At 35.7% G+C, this 17,063-nt stretch overlaps 3 protein-coding genes across 3 annotated transcripts; all 3 read right to left on the bottom strand.

Moving 5' to 3' along the window:
• On the bottom strand, nt 1,654–4,164 carry LOC18790580 (cytochrome P450 CYP82D47). Its single transcript, XM_007222227.2, has 2 exons — nt 3,104–4,164; nt 1,654–2,527 (listed from the first exon to the last, which is right to left on the bottom strand). Exons 1-2 carry the CDS (start codon nt 4,055–4,057, stop codon nt 1,895–1,897), a joined length of 1,587 nt encoding a protein of 528 aa, XP_007222289.2. The 5' UTR covers nt 4,058–4,164; the 3' UTR covers nt 1,654–1,894.
• LOC18788793 (cytochrome P450 CYP72A219) lies at nt 5,337–8,283 on the bottom strand. The gene is made up of 5 exons (XM_007224097.2): nt 7,548–8,283; nt 7,136–7,353; nt 6,756–7,000; nt 6,282–6,669; nt 5,337–6,182 (listed from the first exon to the last, which is right to left on the bottom strand). The coding sequence occupies exons 1-5, from the start codon at nt 7,825–7,827 to the stop codon at nt 5,754–5,756; spliced, it is 1,560 nt and encodes a 519-aa protein (XP_007224159.1). The 5' UTR covers nt 7,828–8,283; the 3' UTR covers nt 5,337–5,753.
• Nucleotides 14,767–16,494, bottom strand: LOC18790568 (cytochrome P450 82A3). The gene is made up of 2 exons (XM_007225024.2): nt 15,517–16,494; nt 14,767–15,390 (listed from the first exon to the last, which is right to left on the bottom strand). Exons 1-2 carry the CDS (start codon nt 16,492–16,494, stop codon nt 14,767–14,769), a joined length of 1,602 nt encoding a protein of 533 aa, XP_007225086.2.

The raw sequence follows: 17,063 nt of genomic DNA, 5'->3' as shown, positions 1-17,063 counted from the left end.
CCTTGTAGTACTGTTCTTCTACGGTGCGGAGACCTTAACAATTGGTAGGATCAGAATCAGATGCCATAGCCAATCGATATTCATATATACCCAATAAAATCATGCCGTGGAATTTCAGTTTCTCAAGCATCGGTCACTCCTACTACAGGTATGACCAATTCATTTCTCATTTAAGTTATAAAAATGGACTTGGTGTCTTCTACGGGCCTCAAGAAAAAAAGAAGAAGAATATCATCACCAAAACCCATCAACACCACAAACCCACAAGCACAAGAAGAAGAAGAAGAAAATTCGAACAGTCCAAGTGGGGCAGCAAGGCTCTTGGTTTGTTCAGAGAGAGAGATAGAGAGAGAGAGGATGGGGAGGGTGGGGTGCCAAGAGTTGCAGACCCAAGTCCAAGCCACAATCCCAACAGTCCAAACCACAAACCCATCAACGCCACAAACCCACCTGAATAATTTAGCCAGAGAAAAATTCTTATTTTACCTAATAAATATATCTAGAAGAAGAAAGCCAAAGTCGGTCAAGCAAGTCGGTAGCCAAATAGAAGCTTGGAGAATTTTCTGGAAGATAACAAATATGTGGCTATTGTAGGTGGGATGGAGAGCAAAGTCGACAACAACAACTATAAACAGGCATGAAGCCTATTAATGTAATTAACCAAGAATCAAAAAAGAAGTCAAGAAGGAGAGTGATTATAGAGCTAAGAAGTCCTTGTGAGGAGTGTGAGTGTTTTAGAGTTTGTTTCTAGAAAGTGAGAAAGAGTGTTTGTAAGAGTTGGTCTTTTTTTTGAGAATTGTTTTGTTGTAATATTTTGTGAGTCTAATACAAGTAATTTGTTTATTTGTTTTGTCTCCAACCAATTTATGTTAGAGTTGTGTACTCTAATTTTCTCAATAATATTCTAATAATTACTCCAATATATGGGTAAGGGGATCAAACTCATGTGCAGAGAGGGATGCACTGTCTTGGCCAAACAATATTCAACCACCCTGATTAATCCAATTCCTTTCTTTTTTCTTTTTCTTTTTTTCTTTTTACTTTTTTTTTTTTTTTTTGGTTTTGGATTACCTGTTATAATCAATAACTCTAAGAATTGTTTATTCATTATGTGTTAATAAACAAAAGAAATCAAGAATCATAATAAGGCAAGTATTTTCAGACACACGCAGAAAAAAAAAAAAAAAAAAAAAAAGTACTCGATTGGGACCTTTCAAGTTTGAGGATTAGGATTGCTCTGACATCATACATTGAGAGACTTGAACAACAAACTTATTTGAACAACCTTCAAATACTCTCAACTCAAATACCTTGTCAAAGCGTCTCACAACATATCAAAACTCCTAGAATTGTTTATTCATTATGTGTTAGTAAACAAAAGAAATCAAGAATCATAATAAGGCAAGTATTTTCACACAAATCAAAAAAAGAAAAAGAAAAAGAAGAGTGCTCGATTGGGACCTTTCAACTTCGAGGATTTAGGGTTGCTCTGACCTTTGGTTGTTGGGCTCATACATTGAGAGACTTAGAGATGAAAGCATGGGTTTAGGGCTGATAAGGCTTTTATTTAATTTTATATCTCATTTGGAATTAAAGTTTAGAATCTTCAAGTAATTGTCCACCAAAGAAAATAATATTGGGTCTCAACTCAAGTGTGACCTGTTGAAGACGCATTTCATGACGATCAGTAGCGTTAGAATCACATTACAACATTTTCAAGCAGGCAAATACTCAATGTTAAAATTGTAAAACCCAAAATGACACTGAAAATAAAACAATTTATTGATTCGAATGGACACTGTGTAACGATACATCTAGTGCATCTCACTATTTCATGACAGTCCCTATCAACTTCATGTAACTTCCATCCCACATAATAACATGGTAGTTTTCTTTATTTATGATGCTCATATAGTTGAGCAGGAAGGCGCGGAGTGACAAGGACTTGAAGAAGGGTGGATTTATGGTTAGTCAACTCCATTGTCTCACGCATGTCAACAGGCTTATCCCCTAGGGTCGCAATTTCAAACCCATGAAGCAAAGAAGCAAGTGCCAACGGCATCATCTTCATGGCCAAAGATGCCCCTGTACACATTCTTCTTCCACTGCTAAATGGTAGCAACTCAAAATCCTGACCACTAACATCAATGTTCTTGTGGGTTGTTAGAAATCGTTCTGGCCGGAACTCATTTGGTTCAGGCCACAGCTTTGGATCTAGTTGGATCTTTCCAATGTTGACGAAGACAGGAGTCTTTGCTGGGATATGGTAGCCTCCTACAATGCAATCTTCTCTGGACATATGGGCCATTGCAAGTGGTCCGGGAGGGTATAAACGCATTGTTTCTTTGAGAACCGCGCGGACATAGACCAAGTTGTCGAGGTCAGACTCCTTCACTTGCCTCTCTCTTCCAACATTTTGGTCTAATTCTTCTTGGGCCCTTTTTAGGGTTTCAGGGTTGTTGAGAAGTAAACAGAGTGCCCATGTCAATGTCCCTGTAGTTACATCTACACCTGCTAAGAGAAGAGCCTGCGAAACAAGTACACAAACTTACATTGGGTAGATGAAGGCTTTAGATTTTGTGTATCCAACGGTTTAGTGATTTGGCTGAGAATTTAAAGCCACGCTTATAGGAAAGAGAATCGAATTACACGGATTTACTCAGTTCTGCACGAAAAAACTAAGTGACAATATTGACAGCACTTAAGCGCCAGTAAAACCCTTAAGAGACAGAAGTAAAACTTTTTCTATTCTATTTAGCAATGTCCCTTGCATGTTCTTTTTTTCTTGCTTTTATTACAAGCGATATTGATGGTATGGAGATCCGAATATAGGACCTCAAGGGTAACTGCTCATAATAAGTTGAGCTACAAGCCCCTTGCTTTGCATGTGGTTAAAAAGATTTTTCGTATTAGTATATATTTACCCTATTATCAATTAAAGTCATATGATTGAATCAAAGTTTAAACTGATTGTTTTATATAAAATTAACAAACTTGTATGAATGTACTAATCAGAGTTAAATGAAAGTTGTAGTTTCATTAACAGGAATAATATATAAAGTGCCAAGTGACGAAGTTGGTACGTATTAAAATGTGTACATACCAGGGAGGTAGCTTTGTTGATTGTATCAGCATCATACTCCTTGGTAACTTTCAAATCATCATCAAGAAATGAAGTCATGGCATCCATGAAGTCACGGTCATCATCACCCTTCACCCCACCAGAAATCTTCCTCTTCTGCTTATGCTCATCTAGCCATCCTTGAAGCAGTTGATCTACCTCCTTAAATTTCTTCCTCATTGCCTTCTCATGGCCACCCAAGTCCAACCACCTCAAGAAAGGAACCGCATCTGAAACCACCAAAATCCCAAGCAGATGAAGAACATCATTGAAAATCTTTCTCCCCATCTTTTCGTAATTTGTAACTTCAGAACATCTTTGCCCTAATATCATCATAAATATGACATTCTGACTTATGTCCATAAACCATTCTTTCATCTCCACCACCACCTCATTTGAACCACTACTCTTCTTGTTCTTCGTCCACCACTCGTATATTTCTCTGATCGCTGTGTTAACTTGAGATTCTCTAATGTGTTTGAGCATCTCGATGCGCTGGTTGGAGAAGAGCTCGTGCATGACCATCTTTTTTATTTCGCAAAAGTAGCGGCCGTAGGAGCTGAATGCAAAGCAGGCATAGTTGTAGCCAAGGATTTCTGGCCCTAGAGATTTGACACGGCTGCAAAAGACTTTGTCATGTGTCTTTAAACACTCTTTCGCCATTTCCGAGCTGCTCACGACCACTCGTCTCTCCACTCCAAACTTTATAGTGAAAATTGGTCCATACTTATCGGCCAATTTCCCAAACACCAAATGGGGTGGCTCTGATGATCTATATAATAAGTGAAGGTGGCCGATTATAGGCCATGCGCCTCCAGCTTGAGGCGGTAACTTTCTTACGACACTTCTTGATTTCCATAACAGAGAATAGAGGTAGAGTGAGAAGGCCAATGTGATTGCCAGAACAGCTACCAGAGATGAAAGGTTGAGGTCCATGGCTCTGTGTTTCTGTGGGGAGCTTTCACGTCTTTCTTGTTTCTTCAATTGTCAGTTACATGTAGATCTCGAGTTTCTTTTGTTTTGGCCGTTGTTATGAAATTGATGATGACATGGCAAGCACTTTGGATCACGGATTATAATGATGTTAGCAGCACAGCTCTGCATGACAGCATGATTTTGCTGTGTTCACCTGCACTCAACAGGTAGCAGCTGAGAAATTTGCCTTTTTTTTGGTGTTCTGTGTATATGTGATTGTCATGGATTTTTCAAAGTTTGTTTTGTTGTGCGGCTTCGAGTGTTCCGCCTTTGGACGTCTTGGGTTTTTGGGGGTATGGCATACATCACACTTTCAACGATGATTTATACTACACTTGAATCATGTATTTACTTATGTAGAATGAGAAAATTTATTAATAGGACAAGTCCGTGAAGTTAAGAATACGAAAAAGAATGATTGATTATGAGACCAACCATTCTTCCTCATTAATCTGCTTTCTGGATTTGCAGGTATTGAATTACAAATTTTAATGTGGTATCCACATAATTTTTCAATATTATGTGTTATTTAATGAGGAGAAATCTAATATCCGAATAATTCTAATACGGATGTATCAGTGAATATCAGTTTTGCATTGTGGTGTGATGTTATTTATTGGGTTTGTAGTTGTGCTTTGTGTTATTTCGTTTGGTTTTTGTTCTTTTGACTCTTTTGTATCCAATACATGTGTGACACTCTTTTTCCTACCTTAAGGTTTTGTCCAATATGATTTTCCTTGAGAAGATTTTAATGAGACTGTGTTCCTACATGCAGGTTCCTTTGTAACATTCTCTGATGGTTTCTACATACCCTTTCAAGAAGGAAGTCGTAAATAAGAATAATTCTAAGACCCAAATAAGTAAAATATATTTCGTCCATATTGTTGTATAATAGAACTCTCTCTGTTTGTTTTGCTTCTTGGCCTTCTATTAAGGCACGTACATATTTTGACACCAACGGAAGAAAAAAGAGAGTACTAGATTGAGACTTTTGACTTTGAAGATTTTCGGATTTATGTGACTTTGATTGTTTGGTTCTTACATTGTTTGGCTCTTCGGGATTTTGGTCAATTGCCTGATTAAGGACTAAAACTTACCTATATCTAGATACTATTGTGGCGCTATCCCAAGTCAATCACTTAGTGCCATGCATTTATTTTTATGATATGACAATATACTATAGGCTTGGGATACCTCCATAATGACATCCCTGTTACATGTAAGTTCTTCTCCTAATTAAGGGCCGAGAATTCAATACATTTCTTTATGATGAATTCTTTGGATAGTCATCAGGGGTGTTTTGTGTTTTCGTAGACCAAGTTTTTTTATTTTGTTTTTGAATTCTACAATTGTACCCATTGTGAATTTTTTGACAATAAAGTATTTCAATTCTAAAAATGAACGAAAGACAAGTCACAAGAATTTCATGGTTAATATTTTTTTTTTTTGGGATAGAAAATGGTATTGCATTCAACTCAAAGAGAACATTACATGGTAAGAACAAGCATGTTAATGGTGGCCTCATTAAAACCTTCCCGAGGAAAACCACAAGGGATAAAACCCAGGGTAGGAAAATTACATGGTTAATATGTCTGGCCATGTGATGTCCTTATAATTTTTAACTTAATTGTCAACAATATATATCATTTAGAAGTAATCAACGTTTACGTAAAATGATATGAGCACCATATTGAGGTTGAAGAAGGTTTCCTTGTGTCGTAGGAGCATGAGCATAGGATGGAGAGAGATCAAAGGTAAAGTGTTGCAGAATCAATGCCAAGGCTAATTTTGCTTCCTGCATAGCAAAGTTCTGTCCAATGCAAATCCTCGGACCGGCACCGAAAGGGAAGTATGCAAATTGGTTCTTTGTTGCCTTTGAAATTCCTTCTGAAAACCTCTCTGGCTTGAACTCATCTGCATCCTCACCCCACAATTCTTTGTCATGGTGAACAAACATTATGTGTAAGGAGACAAGGACTCCGGCCGGCAATAAGAATTTTCCAAGCTGTGTTTTCTTGCAAGTGGTTCGTGGAAGCTCAACGCCTGCTGGGTATAATCGAAGAACTTCAAGTAAAACCATGGTCACCTGAGACATTTTATATGTTCAAGGTTTCTAACTACCGATATATATATATATATATATATATATACATAGCAAGAGAGTATACTAAAAATATATACTTACAACTTTTAGTTGGCTTAGGGCATTAAAGCTTGGTGGGTTGCTTTCAAAGGCTTGCAAGACCTCTTCCCTTGCACGAGCTTGCCAATTCTGGTTTTGACCCAGCAAAATCATTGCCCAAACAAGCAGCGTAGAAGTGCTCTCTGAACCAGCCAAGTAAAACAACCTACACTCCTCAATTACATCTTGAATACTCATTCCAGTGTCTGTCTTGTTCCCATGTTCGCGAATTTCCTTCAAATTGGACTCCATAAGTATACCTAACAAGTCATCTTTATTGTCTTCACCCAACTTAATTTCCTCTTCTCTTTTATTTATAATACCCTTGAGCAACACATTTATTTCTTTATTTATTTCCTTCATCCTCCTGTTATGCTTGGTTGGTAGAAACCTGCACCAAGTTAAGGTCGTACGAGATCAATGGTTTTGTGCCGACATGACGAACAACTACTTTAATTAAAGAGTATTTAATTTTACCTCGATCCTGGAATGTAAACACTTCGGACGACTAATGAAAAATTTTTATCTTGCTGTTGCAGGAGCTGAAATATTTTTCTTCCCTCTTGATAGCTACTTCCAAATGCAGCCCGAGCAATCACATCTGCCGACAAATTTTTAAGACATGGCCACACATCGAACTCACATGAACCGTCTTTGGACACCAACCCCTTCCACTCGTTAATCATGTCGCTACAGCTTTGGTAAAATGTTGGTAACATACCCTATGTACCAAACAAGGAAAAATTTAGGGCAAAAGAAATCCAAAAATTATCGACATATATACATTTTGGAAAAATAGTGGACACAATTGCTAATTAAATCTCCATAAATATAAATGAATGTTGGCGAGTGAGTACCTTTAGCTTCTCTAAATGGAATGCTGGCTTGATAATCTTTCTGTGTTTAGCCCATTTCTCATCTTCAATGTGTAGAAGGCCCTGTACTAGCAACTTGATAAGAGGGTTTGCTGATGGCCTCTGAAAATTTTGACGCTTGTTGAAGATTTCTTTCAAATCTTCTGGGTTCATGATGTTCAACTTTGGCATGGGGCCCATCCAAACAAAAGAATTCCTACCTGCATTTTTTTGGTTTAAAAATTTCACCTCTAAATTAAATTTTCGTATACAATCCAGTGACCAAAAATGTATTTAATCCAAAAAAAAACTATCCCAGTTAAAACTTATAAAGAAGATTACACACCATACAACATATACATACATGGATAGGGTAGAAAGGTGATAAGAATTAATGTAAAAGTATTTGGCATACCGTAAGTTTTCACAATTTGATGGACAAATGGCATGACTCGTGGCGCTATATCATGGGAGGTGGAGAGTTTCATGGGTTTGGATTGTGCTTGTCGCAGCATCATTGAGCTATCCTTGGTGTCTCCAAACAAAAGCCTGTAAGAATTGCCTGTAAAGCCTTGCTCCCTCAAGCATCTTTCTAGTTTCTTTGGCCTCAAACACATCCAATTCAGCACCCTCCACGCCCATGCAATCACTATGCTCACCCAAACAACACTTAGTACTGCAACCCAACTGGCCATTGGTACCTCCCGTTGTGCTAAAACTTGTGCTAGAGATTTTTGAGAGAAAAAGAGAAAAATAGAGATGGGTTTCTAGAGAAGAACTTGTTTGATGGGATGGAAACTGATGCACACAGGATTTTAAACAAGAAGTAATATTTGTCAGAAGAAAAAAGAAAAAAGAAAAGGAAAAAATTTAAAGAGATTCCATTTGAATGGCGGTATTCCAAATCTATGAATTTAGATGACATTATAAGATAAAATTGTTTGTTTATTGTATAACAATCAATGTATATACATCAAGAGTTGAATAAGAAAGAAATAAGAAAACAAGTGAATTTAAAATGATTCTTTGGATATAGTCATTTCATATTCATTTTAATTATACTATATCTAATTATTTCAAATGTATTCAATCTGATATGGAAAAAGTTAATTAATATGGAAATTTAGCATATTCATTTTATAGCAAATCCAAATCCCCCCTTCATTCAAGTGCAACTTAATTAATATATGTAATATCCCACATCAACCAATGGAGAAGGGGTGATGTGCCTTATGTAGCACGAGGCCTTTCGGGAGCTTATTGGCTTCGGAGTCCTGAGAACTCCGAAATTAAGTGAGTTGAGGCTAGAACAATCCCAGGATGGGTGACCCACTGGAAAGCTGCTCGTGAGTTCCTAGAAACAAAATCATGAGGGCAGAGAGAGGGGCTCAAAGAGGACAATATCGTGCTACGGCGGAGCCGATCCCGAGATGTGACATATGGAAAAAGTTCAAAAGAGTGAAACAACACAAAAAAGAGGGATTTACTTGTTTTTCGCTCCTCTACATTTCCCATATTTGCAGGTTTTTTTTCCTAGTGACGTTAGGTATAAAAGGAATAATACCAAAAAGGAAAAGAAAGAAATTCAACAAAAGGAATTCTCTTCTGCATTTACCATATTAATCAAATTGTTTAGGGCTACAAATGGGCTCAATACATTAATTCAGACCATACAAAGCTTCATTCAGTTTCGTGTTTTGCAAAATGCCCCTCAATAAATAACGTAAGTTAGAATAATTTGACGGAAAATTGGGATTGTCCTTGAAGTGCTTCAGATCGAAAACTATAAGGGCAAAAGTGACTCAATTGAAACAACATAAAATTTAGTGGTAAAAGTGGTAAATCACAGGGACCAAATCCCTTCTTCTAATCCCTCCATCCAAATGTAACTTAATTAATGTGGAAAAAACTCAAGAAGAAAGAAAATAGCGAAACCACACAAAAAAGAGGGATGTACTTGTTTTTTGTAGTAGTATTTGTCAAACTAAAAAAAGAAGAAAAAGGAAACAAATCTAAGATTCCATTTGAATGGATGTATTCCAAATTTATGGGTTTAGATGACATTGTAAGATAGAATTGTTTGTTTATCTTATAACAATCCAAGTATATATATTATTAAAAAACATGGATTTAGCAACGATTGTCTTTGGTTATGTTATGAAGTGTGTCATCATGAGTATTAATTCATATTATATATGTTGAAGAAAAATGTGAACATTCCAACATAATTTTGCCATTATTAATTAAATAATGAGGTTTTATTATTTTAGATTCAACCCATTTAAGACGCAGTGTCTCTTAATTACAATCTCTTGGTTCAAGGGAACACTCTTTGATTCCATCATAAAAAAACAGAACGTGTGTGTTTGGTTTTGTGGCTGCCCCTAAGTCGAACCTCGGGTGCCTACGTATCCCTTACTAGAATCAAGCCACTTGTAGTTCAAAGAATTGCAATGAATAAATAACTCATTGCAAGGAAAATTTGATTTGAATTGTATTGAGTGAATTTAGCTAAATAAACTAAGGGTTCAATTTTGAATTGTGTTTGAGGCTAATTTGGTTAAGAATAAACCAAGGATTCTATTTGGATTTAAGATTTGGGCGGTTGCATCTAGATTGAGTCTCTAAATTACCTACGTACCCTTTTGAATGGATCAAACCAATGTAGTTCGGAATTAATTTGTGTCGAGATGGATATTTAATTTGTGGGAATTTGGTTGATGTAGCCAATGATTCAAATTTGGTTGCAGTTGCATTTATTGAGATGCTAGACTGCCTATGCACTCTTGATTAGGATCAAACCAACCTAGTGCGGAATTGCGAGAAGTGAATGACTCATTGCACTTGGAAAAGTGTTTGGACGAATTTGGTTAGGATAAACCAGATATTCAAATTTAGTTGCAGTTGCGTCTATTGGGATTGTAGACTGTTTACGTACCCTTGATGGGATCAAACCGACGTAGTTCCAAAATTTGAAAATTAATGGGTAAGTGTGGCCCACTAATTTAGAAATTGCATCTTTAAGACAATTTGGAGATTTTAAAATTTTCATAGGTAAATGACCCATGGAAAAATTGGATAGTTTTTGTACCATATTTCTTGTTGTCAATGCCCAAGAAAAAATAATGAGCAATTTTGATGAACCAACTAATTTTATACAATTGACATTTGTATTTGGAAAAGTGTTTGGGCGAATTTGGTTAGGACAAACCAAGGATTCAAATGTGGTTGCGGTTGCATTTATTGGTATGGTAGACTGCCTATGTACCTTGATGGGATCAAAACGACGTAGTTCCAACATTTGAAAATTAATGGATAAGTGCGGTCCACTAATTAAGAATTTGTATTTGAGAGATTTGAATTGGATCTCATTTAAATTTGCATGGGTAGATGACCCATGAGAAAATATGGAATGGTTTTATGCCATCTTTTCATTGTCAATGTCAAAGAAAATTAATGGTCAAAATTTTGATGAACTCACTAATTTAATTTGATCATTAACAATTCTTTGCTTGCCATGAGGAGAAAATAATTCTTGACAATTTATTTGGTTGAAATTTGAAACTAAGTGCCCATAATTTTTTTATCAGCTTGTCAAAGTTGAAACCAAGTGCCCATAGTTTGAAACTAAGATATTTGGTAATTAAGCCAATCCTGCCCTGCAGAAAAGTGATGAGCACCATTTTTCCTTGCTGCCGACAACAACAGTAATTTGAACAAGTTGGACCATTTGAGCTTTGGTTTGAGAGTTTGGTCTTTGCATAGATCAGCATGCTGACCTCTTTAGCGGTCAATAATTCAAATAGAAATCTTAGGGCTTTTTTAATGCTTGTTTTGAGAATTTCTATCAAAGACGAGGTTTCTCACCCATAAGGATTTTTCATCTCAAATAAATTTAAGGATTTTCCACCCAATAATGGATTTCGTATCTAATGATTTTTCTGAGTGACTTAGTGCTCATTCATGGATTTTGCATCCAAATAATTTCAGGGTTTCTCACCCATGGATTTTTGGCATGCTATGCCTAACCAAAAAAAAAAAATGGAGATGATAGAATAGTTGTACTAATTTTTTTCCTCTTCTCTGTACTGTCCTAATTTCTCTAGCAACCTTTTTCTTTTATCTCTTGCCTCATTTTCTCTTCTTTTTTTTTTTTTAATTTAATTTAATTTAATTTTATTGTAGTCTTTTTATAGGCCAACTGAATAAGACTTCCTTAGGCAAACAACACTTTTGAATTTTAAATAAGTGCTGATAGGATTTGGCCTCATTTTTAGGTCTATTATCTTTTATATCCACCATTTTGAAACACAACACATATCCCTAAATTTGGGGAACACATGTTGGCTTACATTTACCATTTACTTTTAAAAAAAATTATATAATTTACCGTGACCATTTTTTTTATCTTAACAATATATACTAGAAAAAGAACTAATATGTAAATTTTAATTAAATCAATTTCGTAATCTATATATATTAAGTAAAAGACAGAGAATGGTGAAACATTCAAAATACCATAAAATACCATTGGTTAATGCAAACATTAAAAATTAAAATTATTAATTAAATGAAGATAATATAGTCAATTTAAATTATAAAAAATTAAATTAAAAATAAAATCAGATAATGGGTCCTATTTTTATGGAACATAAATACCCATTTTATCTTTTTTTAATGGATTTTTATCACAAAAATCCCTGAGGTTAACAAAACAATCAGATTGCATCCTTCTTGTTTTTTGGTATCATTCGTGGTCCTCAACGTTAACATGGGTGCTCACAAATAGTCCTTGTAATTAACTTTCGTCCAAAAATCTGTTAAATTGCTGACGTGGCATCCATGTTGGACTCACAAATCCAATGAAATGATGCCACATGGATTATATTAAAAATATATATTTCAAAAATAATTTTAAATTTATAAACCATAGAAAACTAATAATAAAATAAACCAAAATTATTACAAACCAAAAAAAAAAAAAAAAAACACTAGCTCCATCGCATGCCTCTCTCTCTTTCTCTCTCTCTCTCTGACCTAACCCGAACCCCCAGTTCCCCCCTTCTCATGAAAATAATCAAGGACTATGGTTATGAATTGATGTTGATTTATTGATTCTTGATGATGAAGGAAAATATTATTTTTTTCCTTGAATTTGAATCATCAAACCATCCAACCATAGGCATAGGCATATTAGCGGCGGTGGTTGAGGTGGGCAGATTAGCGGAGTCGATGAGGTGGGGGAAAATCTACGATATCTGGGTACGGGAGGGGGGGTTGGGGTTGGGTCAGGGAGGGATGAGAGAGGCTGAGAGAGGGGGCAGAGGGAGACCAGATAGAGGAGGAAGGAGGGGGAAGGCGTGTAGCGATGCTTGGGGGTGAGGTGCGATGGAGCTAGTAGTTTTTTATTTTTTGGGGTTTGTAATAATTTTGATTTCTTTTATTATTAATTTGGGTTTCATGGTTTACAAATTTAAAATTATTTTTGAAATATATATTTATTGATATAATCCACGTCGCATCATTTTATTGGATATGTGAGTCTTATATATATATATATATATATATATATGTTATGTCAACAATTTAACAGATTTTTAGACGGAAGCTAACGGCAATGACTATTTGTGAGCACCCGTATTAACCTTGAGGACCACAAAAGACACAAAAAAATAAGAATGACACAATCTGATAGTTTTGTTAACCTTAGGGACATTTTGCTATAAAAAAGCCTTTCTTAATTACTCTTTTAAGTAATTAACGACTTTTGACATTGGGCAACAACATCTAGTTGTTGTCGAATCCATGTTTTTTTAGGGTGTATATATGTCAAGATTTCAATAAAAAAGAAATCAAGAAAACAAGTGGATTTAAAATAATTCCATGAATATGGTCATTTCATATTCATTTCAAGTATACTATATGTAATTAATGTGGTTCTTGTTTTTATAGCAAATTTAGCTAGTTGTTAAATTCAAATCCCTTCTTTGAAATCCCTCCATCCAAATGCAACTTAATTAATATAAATATTAAAATAAAATAAAATATTTTATAAAAAGGGATGTACTTGGTTTTTGCACTCCTCTACGTTACCAATATTAATCAAATTGGTTAGGGCTACAAATGGACTCGATATAATTCAGAACCATACAAAGCCTCATTTAGTTTGGTGTTTGGTGAAACCCATTATTTACACCAAAAGCATGTACGTGGAATTTACTAAAAAGAATATGTCTATGGTCTTCTATAGAAATAAATCAAAAAATTTAAAGATGTTCATTGCTTTTACTTCTTTGTATTGAATATTGATGACCAATCTTTGCATACTGTTATGTTTTTTGTATGTGTCTTATCATTTTTCAAATATTATTAACCCGAACCAAATTTAAACTTAAGCCCGAACCAAGTCAACTTCGAGATATAAAAAAAATAATCAAACCAAACTAAATTATTATCCAACTTCTAACAGCTTTTCAGAATACTAAAAAAATTTCACTACCAAAAAAATAATAATAGGCATCGGGAAAAACCGTTGCCTTTTACAGTAAAAAAAAAACTTAAGTATTGTAACTTGTAAGGTGATGCTAATTAGGGATATAAAATATATCGGAGAAAACTGATGCCTACTATGATAAACGACATGATCTCTTCGAATAAATTGATGCCTTAATGAGATTTAGTTATTGACTTTCTTCAAAATAACATTGATTTCGATGCCATAAAGAGAATCACATTATTTCTTATATATTTCTCGATGTCTTTAAGGTGTTTAGCATCGGTTATTTTTTTTATTATGAAGTTTATCATGGTTATTTTTCACACATTGTAGTGTCTGACTATCAGGGTCCAAACTCATGTATAAAATCCTAGAACTCAGTCAAAATGATATTTCACAAGTAATATAAAATCAAATTAGAAGATTGGACAAAACTGCAGTACATAGATAATTATTGTGATATTTAAAGCAAAGCAAACTTTATGCACCAGTTGTGAATGTGGAAATTTAATGCATAAAGGAACCTCCTTCAAATTTGAAACCCTCTAGTCAAAAGCAATTTCTTTTCCGGCATCATACCTCTGGAAAATTAAACAATAGTTGAGCACACAAAAAAAAGTAAATGTGAAGTCAGGCAAGATCAATAACAAATAGAAGTAACAATTAATCATGTATATATACTACGAACAGAAGAAACCTGTAAACTTACCATATCTACCAAAACGTTTAAAACACTAGTATGAATTTAAGCCTAAAAATTAACAAATAGGAGGAAAAAGGCATAAAAACAAGGGATTCTAAATTTGTTTCCGTTACTGATCACAAGAATAAAATTGGCATAAAACACAAAAATAAATAAGACATATGAGAAAAAATTCATACTTAAATATATAAATCTAGGGATTAAAAGAGCAACAATATTATATATCGGATCCCAAGTCTCTGCATTTAGAGAATGTCAATTTAGTTCTTGCAAGTTGCAAATATGCTCCAATTGACAGCTTTAATTTTAAATTCAAAATAGACTACAACAATTGATTGTTATTGCAAGCTGAGGTTCTCAACTGAAATTGGTCAGGAACACCACATGTAACTTCAATCCCACATAGTAACATAGCAGTTCGCCTTATTTATGATACTATTCATATAATTGAGCAGGAAGGCGCGGCGTGACAACGACTTCAAGAAGGGAAGATTTATGGTTAGTCAACTCCATATTCTCACTCATGTCAACCGGCTCATCACTAGGGGTTGCAATTTCAAACCCATGAAGCAAAGAAGCAAGTGCCAACGGCATCATTTTCATAGCAAGTGATAACCCTGCACACATTCTTCTTCCACTGCTAAATGGTATCAACTCAAAATCCTGACCTCTAACATCAATGTTCTTGTGTGTTGTAAGAAATCGTTCGGGTCGAAACTCATTCGGCTCTGGCCACGTCTTTGGATCTAGTTGGATCTTTCCAATGTTGATGAAGACACGAGTCTTTGCTGGGATATGGTAGCCCCCTAAAATGCAATCTTCTGTGGACACATGGGCCAGTGGAACTGGTCCTGGAGGGTATAAACGCATTGTTTCTTTGAGAACCGCTTGGAGATAGACCAAGTTGTCGATGTCAGATTCCTTCACTTGCCTCTCTCTTCCAATAACTTGGTCTAATTCTTCTTGGGCCCTTTTTAGGGTTACAGGGTTGTTCAGAAGTAAAGACAGTGCCCATGACAATGTCCCTGTAGTTACATCTACACCTGCTAAGAGAATAGTCTGCAAAACAAGTACACAAAATTACATTGGGTAGATGAAGGCCTTAGATTTGGGTTATCCAAGGGTTGTTCAGAAATAATAAATAAAGAGCCAAGTGATGAATTTGGTATTAAAATGTGCACATACCAGGGCGGTAGCTTTGTTGATGGTATCGGCATCATACTCCTTGGTAACTTTCAAATCATCATCAAGAAATGAAATCATGGTATCCATGAAGTCACGGTCATCATCACCCTTCACCCCACCAGAAATCTTCCTCTTCTGCTTATGCTCATCTAGCCAAACTTGAAGCAGTTGATCTACCTCCTTTAATTTCTTCCTCATTGCCTTCTGAATCTGATGGCCACCCAAGTCCAACCATCTCAAGAAAGGAACCGCATCTGAAAGCACCACAGTCCCAAGCATATGAAGAACATCATGGAAAATCTTTCTCCCCATCAACTCTCCTGGCAAGGGGTTCTTTGCGTAATTTTTAGCTTCAGTACATCTTTGCCCTAATATCATCCTAAAAATCACATTCTCACTTATGTCACCAAACCATTCTTTCATTTCCACCACCACCTCATTTGAACCACCACTCTTCTTGTTCTTCGTCCACTGCTCGTATATTTCTCTGATCGATGTGCTCACTTCGGATTCTCTAACGTGTTTGAGCATCTCGATGCGATGGTTGGAGAAGAGCTCGTGCATGACCTTTTTTTTAATTTCGTGAAAGTAGCGGCCGTAGGTGCTGAATGCAAAGAAGGCATAGTTGTAACCAAGGATTTCTGAGACTACCGATTGTACACGGCTAGAAAAGACTTTGTCATGCGTCTTTAAACACTCTTTCGCCATTTCCGAGCTGCTCACAACCACAGCTCTCTCAACTCCATACTTTATAGTGAAAATTGGTCCATACTTATCTGCCAATTTACCCAATGCCATATGGAGTGGTTCTGCAGGACTTTTAAATAAGCGGAGGTGGCCGATTATAGGCCATGCACCTCCAGCCAGTGGTGGTGATTTTCTGACTGCTCTTGGTTTCCAAAATCGGGAGCGGATAAATAGTGAAAAGGCAAATGTGACTACAACAAGAGCTACCAGAGATGATAGTTGGAGGTCCATGGTCATGTGGTCTGGGGAGATTTGATGTCTTTGTTGTTTCTTTTGTCTTCAGCTCTGCTTTGTTTTATAGTGCATATGTATCTAAACGGTTCAGTCGCTATCCCTCTATTCGTTTGTCCATTATGCTGATACAGTGTTTCTAGCAAATATGGTAAACTACGTATTTGTTAAACAAAAAAGAAAGGAAAAAATTCCGATATTCCATTTGGACGAAGGTATTCCAAATCAATGGATTTAGACAATGCATGCACTGTGATTTTTGTTTTTAAAGCAAATTTAGCCTAGTTGTCAACCCCAAATTCTCTCTTTTAAATCGCTCCATCTAAATGTAGCTTAACGAATATGGAAAAATCTCAAGAAGAACAAAAAGAAAAGAGACCACACAAAAAAGAGGGATGTACTTGTTTTTTGCTCCTCTACATTTCCCATATTTGCAAGTATTTTTCAATGGCCTTAGGTAAAAAAGGAACAAAAACAAAAGGGGTAAGAAAGAAACTCAACAAAATTGAATTCTCTTCTGCATATTAATCAAATTAGGTTATAGGACTGTAAATGGGCTCTACTCACTT

The sequence above is a fragment of the Prunus persica genome, chromosome G1, assembly GCF_000346465.2.
Source record: "Prunus persica cultivar Lovell chromosome G1, Prunus_persica_NCBIv2, whole genome shotgun sequence".
NCBI lineage: Eukaryota > Viridiplantae > Streptophyta > Magnoliopsida > Rosales > Rosaceae > Prunus > Prunus persica.
The sequence above is the reverse complement of the archived record's forward strand: the minus strand, read 5'-3'. Positions and strand labels throughout refer to the sequence as shown.

Bases quoted from the DNA above. Each gene is read 5' to 3' on its own strand.
- LOC18788793 (XM_007224097.2), bottom strand. From the start codon at position 7,827: ATGGCCAGTTGGGTTGCAGTACTAAGTGTTGTTTGGGTGAGCATAGTG. The intron at 7,001-7,135 runs GTACTCACTCGC...TTTGGTACATAG, and splicing joins TCCATTTAGAGAAGCTAAAG to GGTATGTTACCAACATTTTA. The intron at 6,183-6,281 runs GTAAGTATATAT...AAAATGTCTCAG, and splicing joins CCCTAAGCCAACTAAAAGTT to GTGACCATGGTTTTACTTGA.
- LOC18790580 (XM_007222227.2), bottom strand. From the start codon at position 4,057: ATGGACCTCAACCTTTCATCTCTGGTAGCTGTTCTGGCAATCACATTG. The intron at 2,528-3,103 runs GTATGTACACAT...CTTGTTTCGCAG, and splicing joins TCAACAAAGCTACCTCCCTG to GCTCTTCTCTTAGCAGGTGT.
- LOC18790568 (XM_007225024.2), bottom strand. From the start codon at position 16,494: ATGGACCTCCAACTATCATCTCTGGTAGCTCTTGTTGTAGTCACATTT. The intron at 15,391-15,516 runs GTATGTGCACAT...CTTGTTTTGCAG, and splicing joins TCAACAAAGCTACCGCCCTG to ACTATTCTCTTAGCAGGTGT.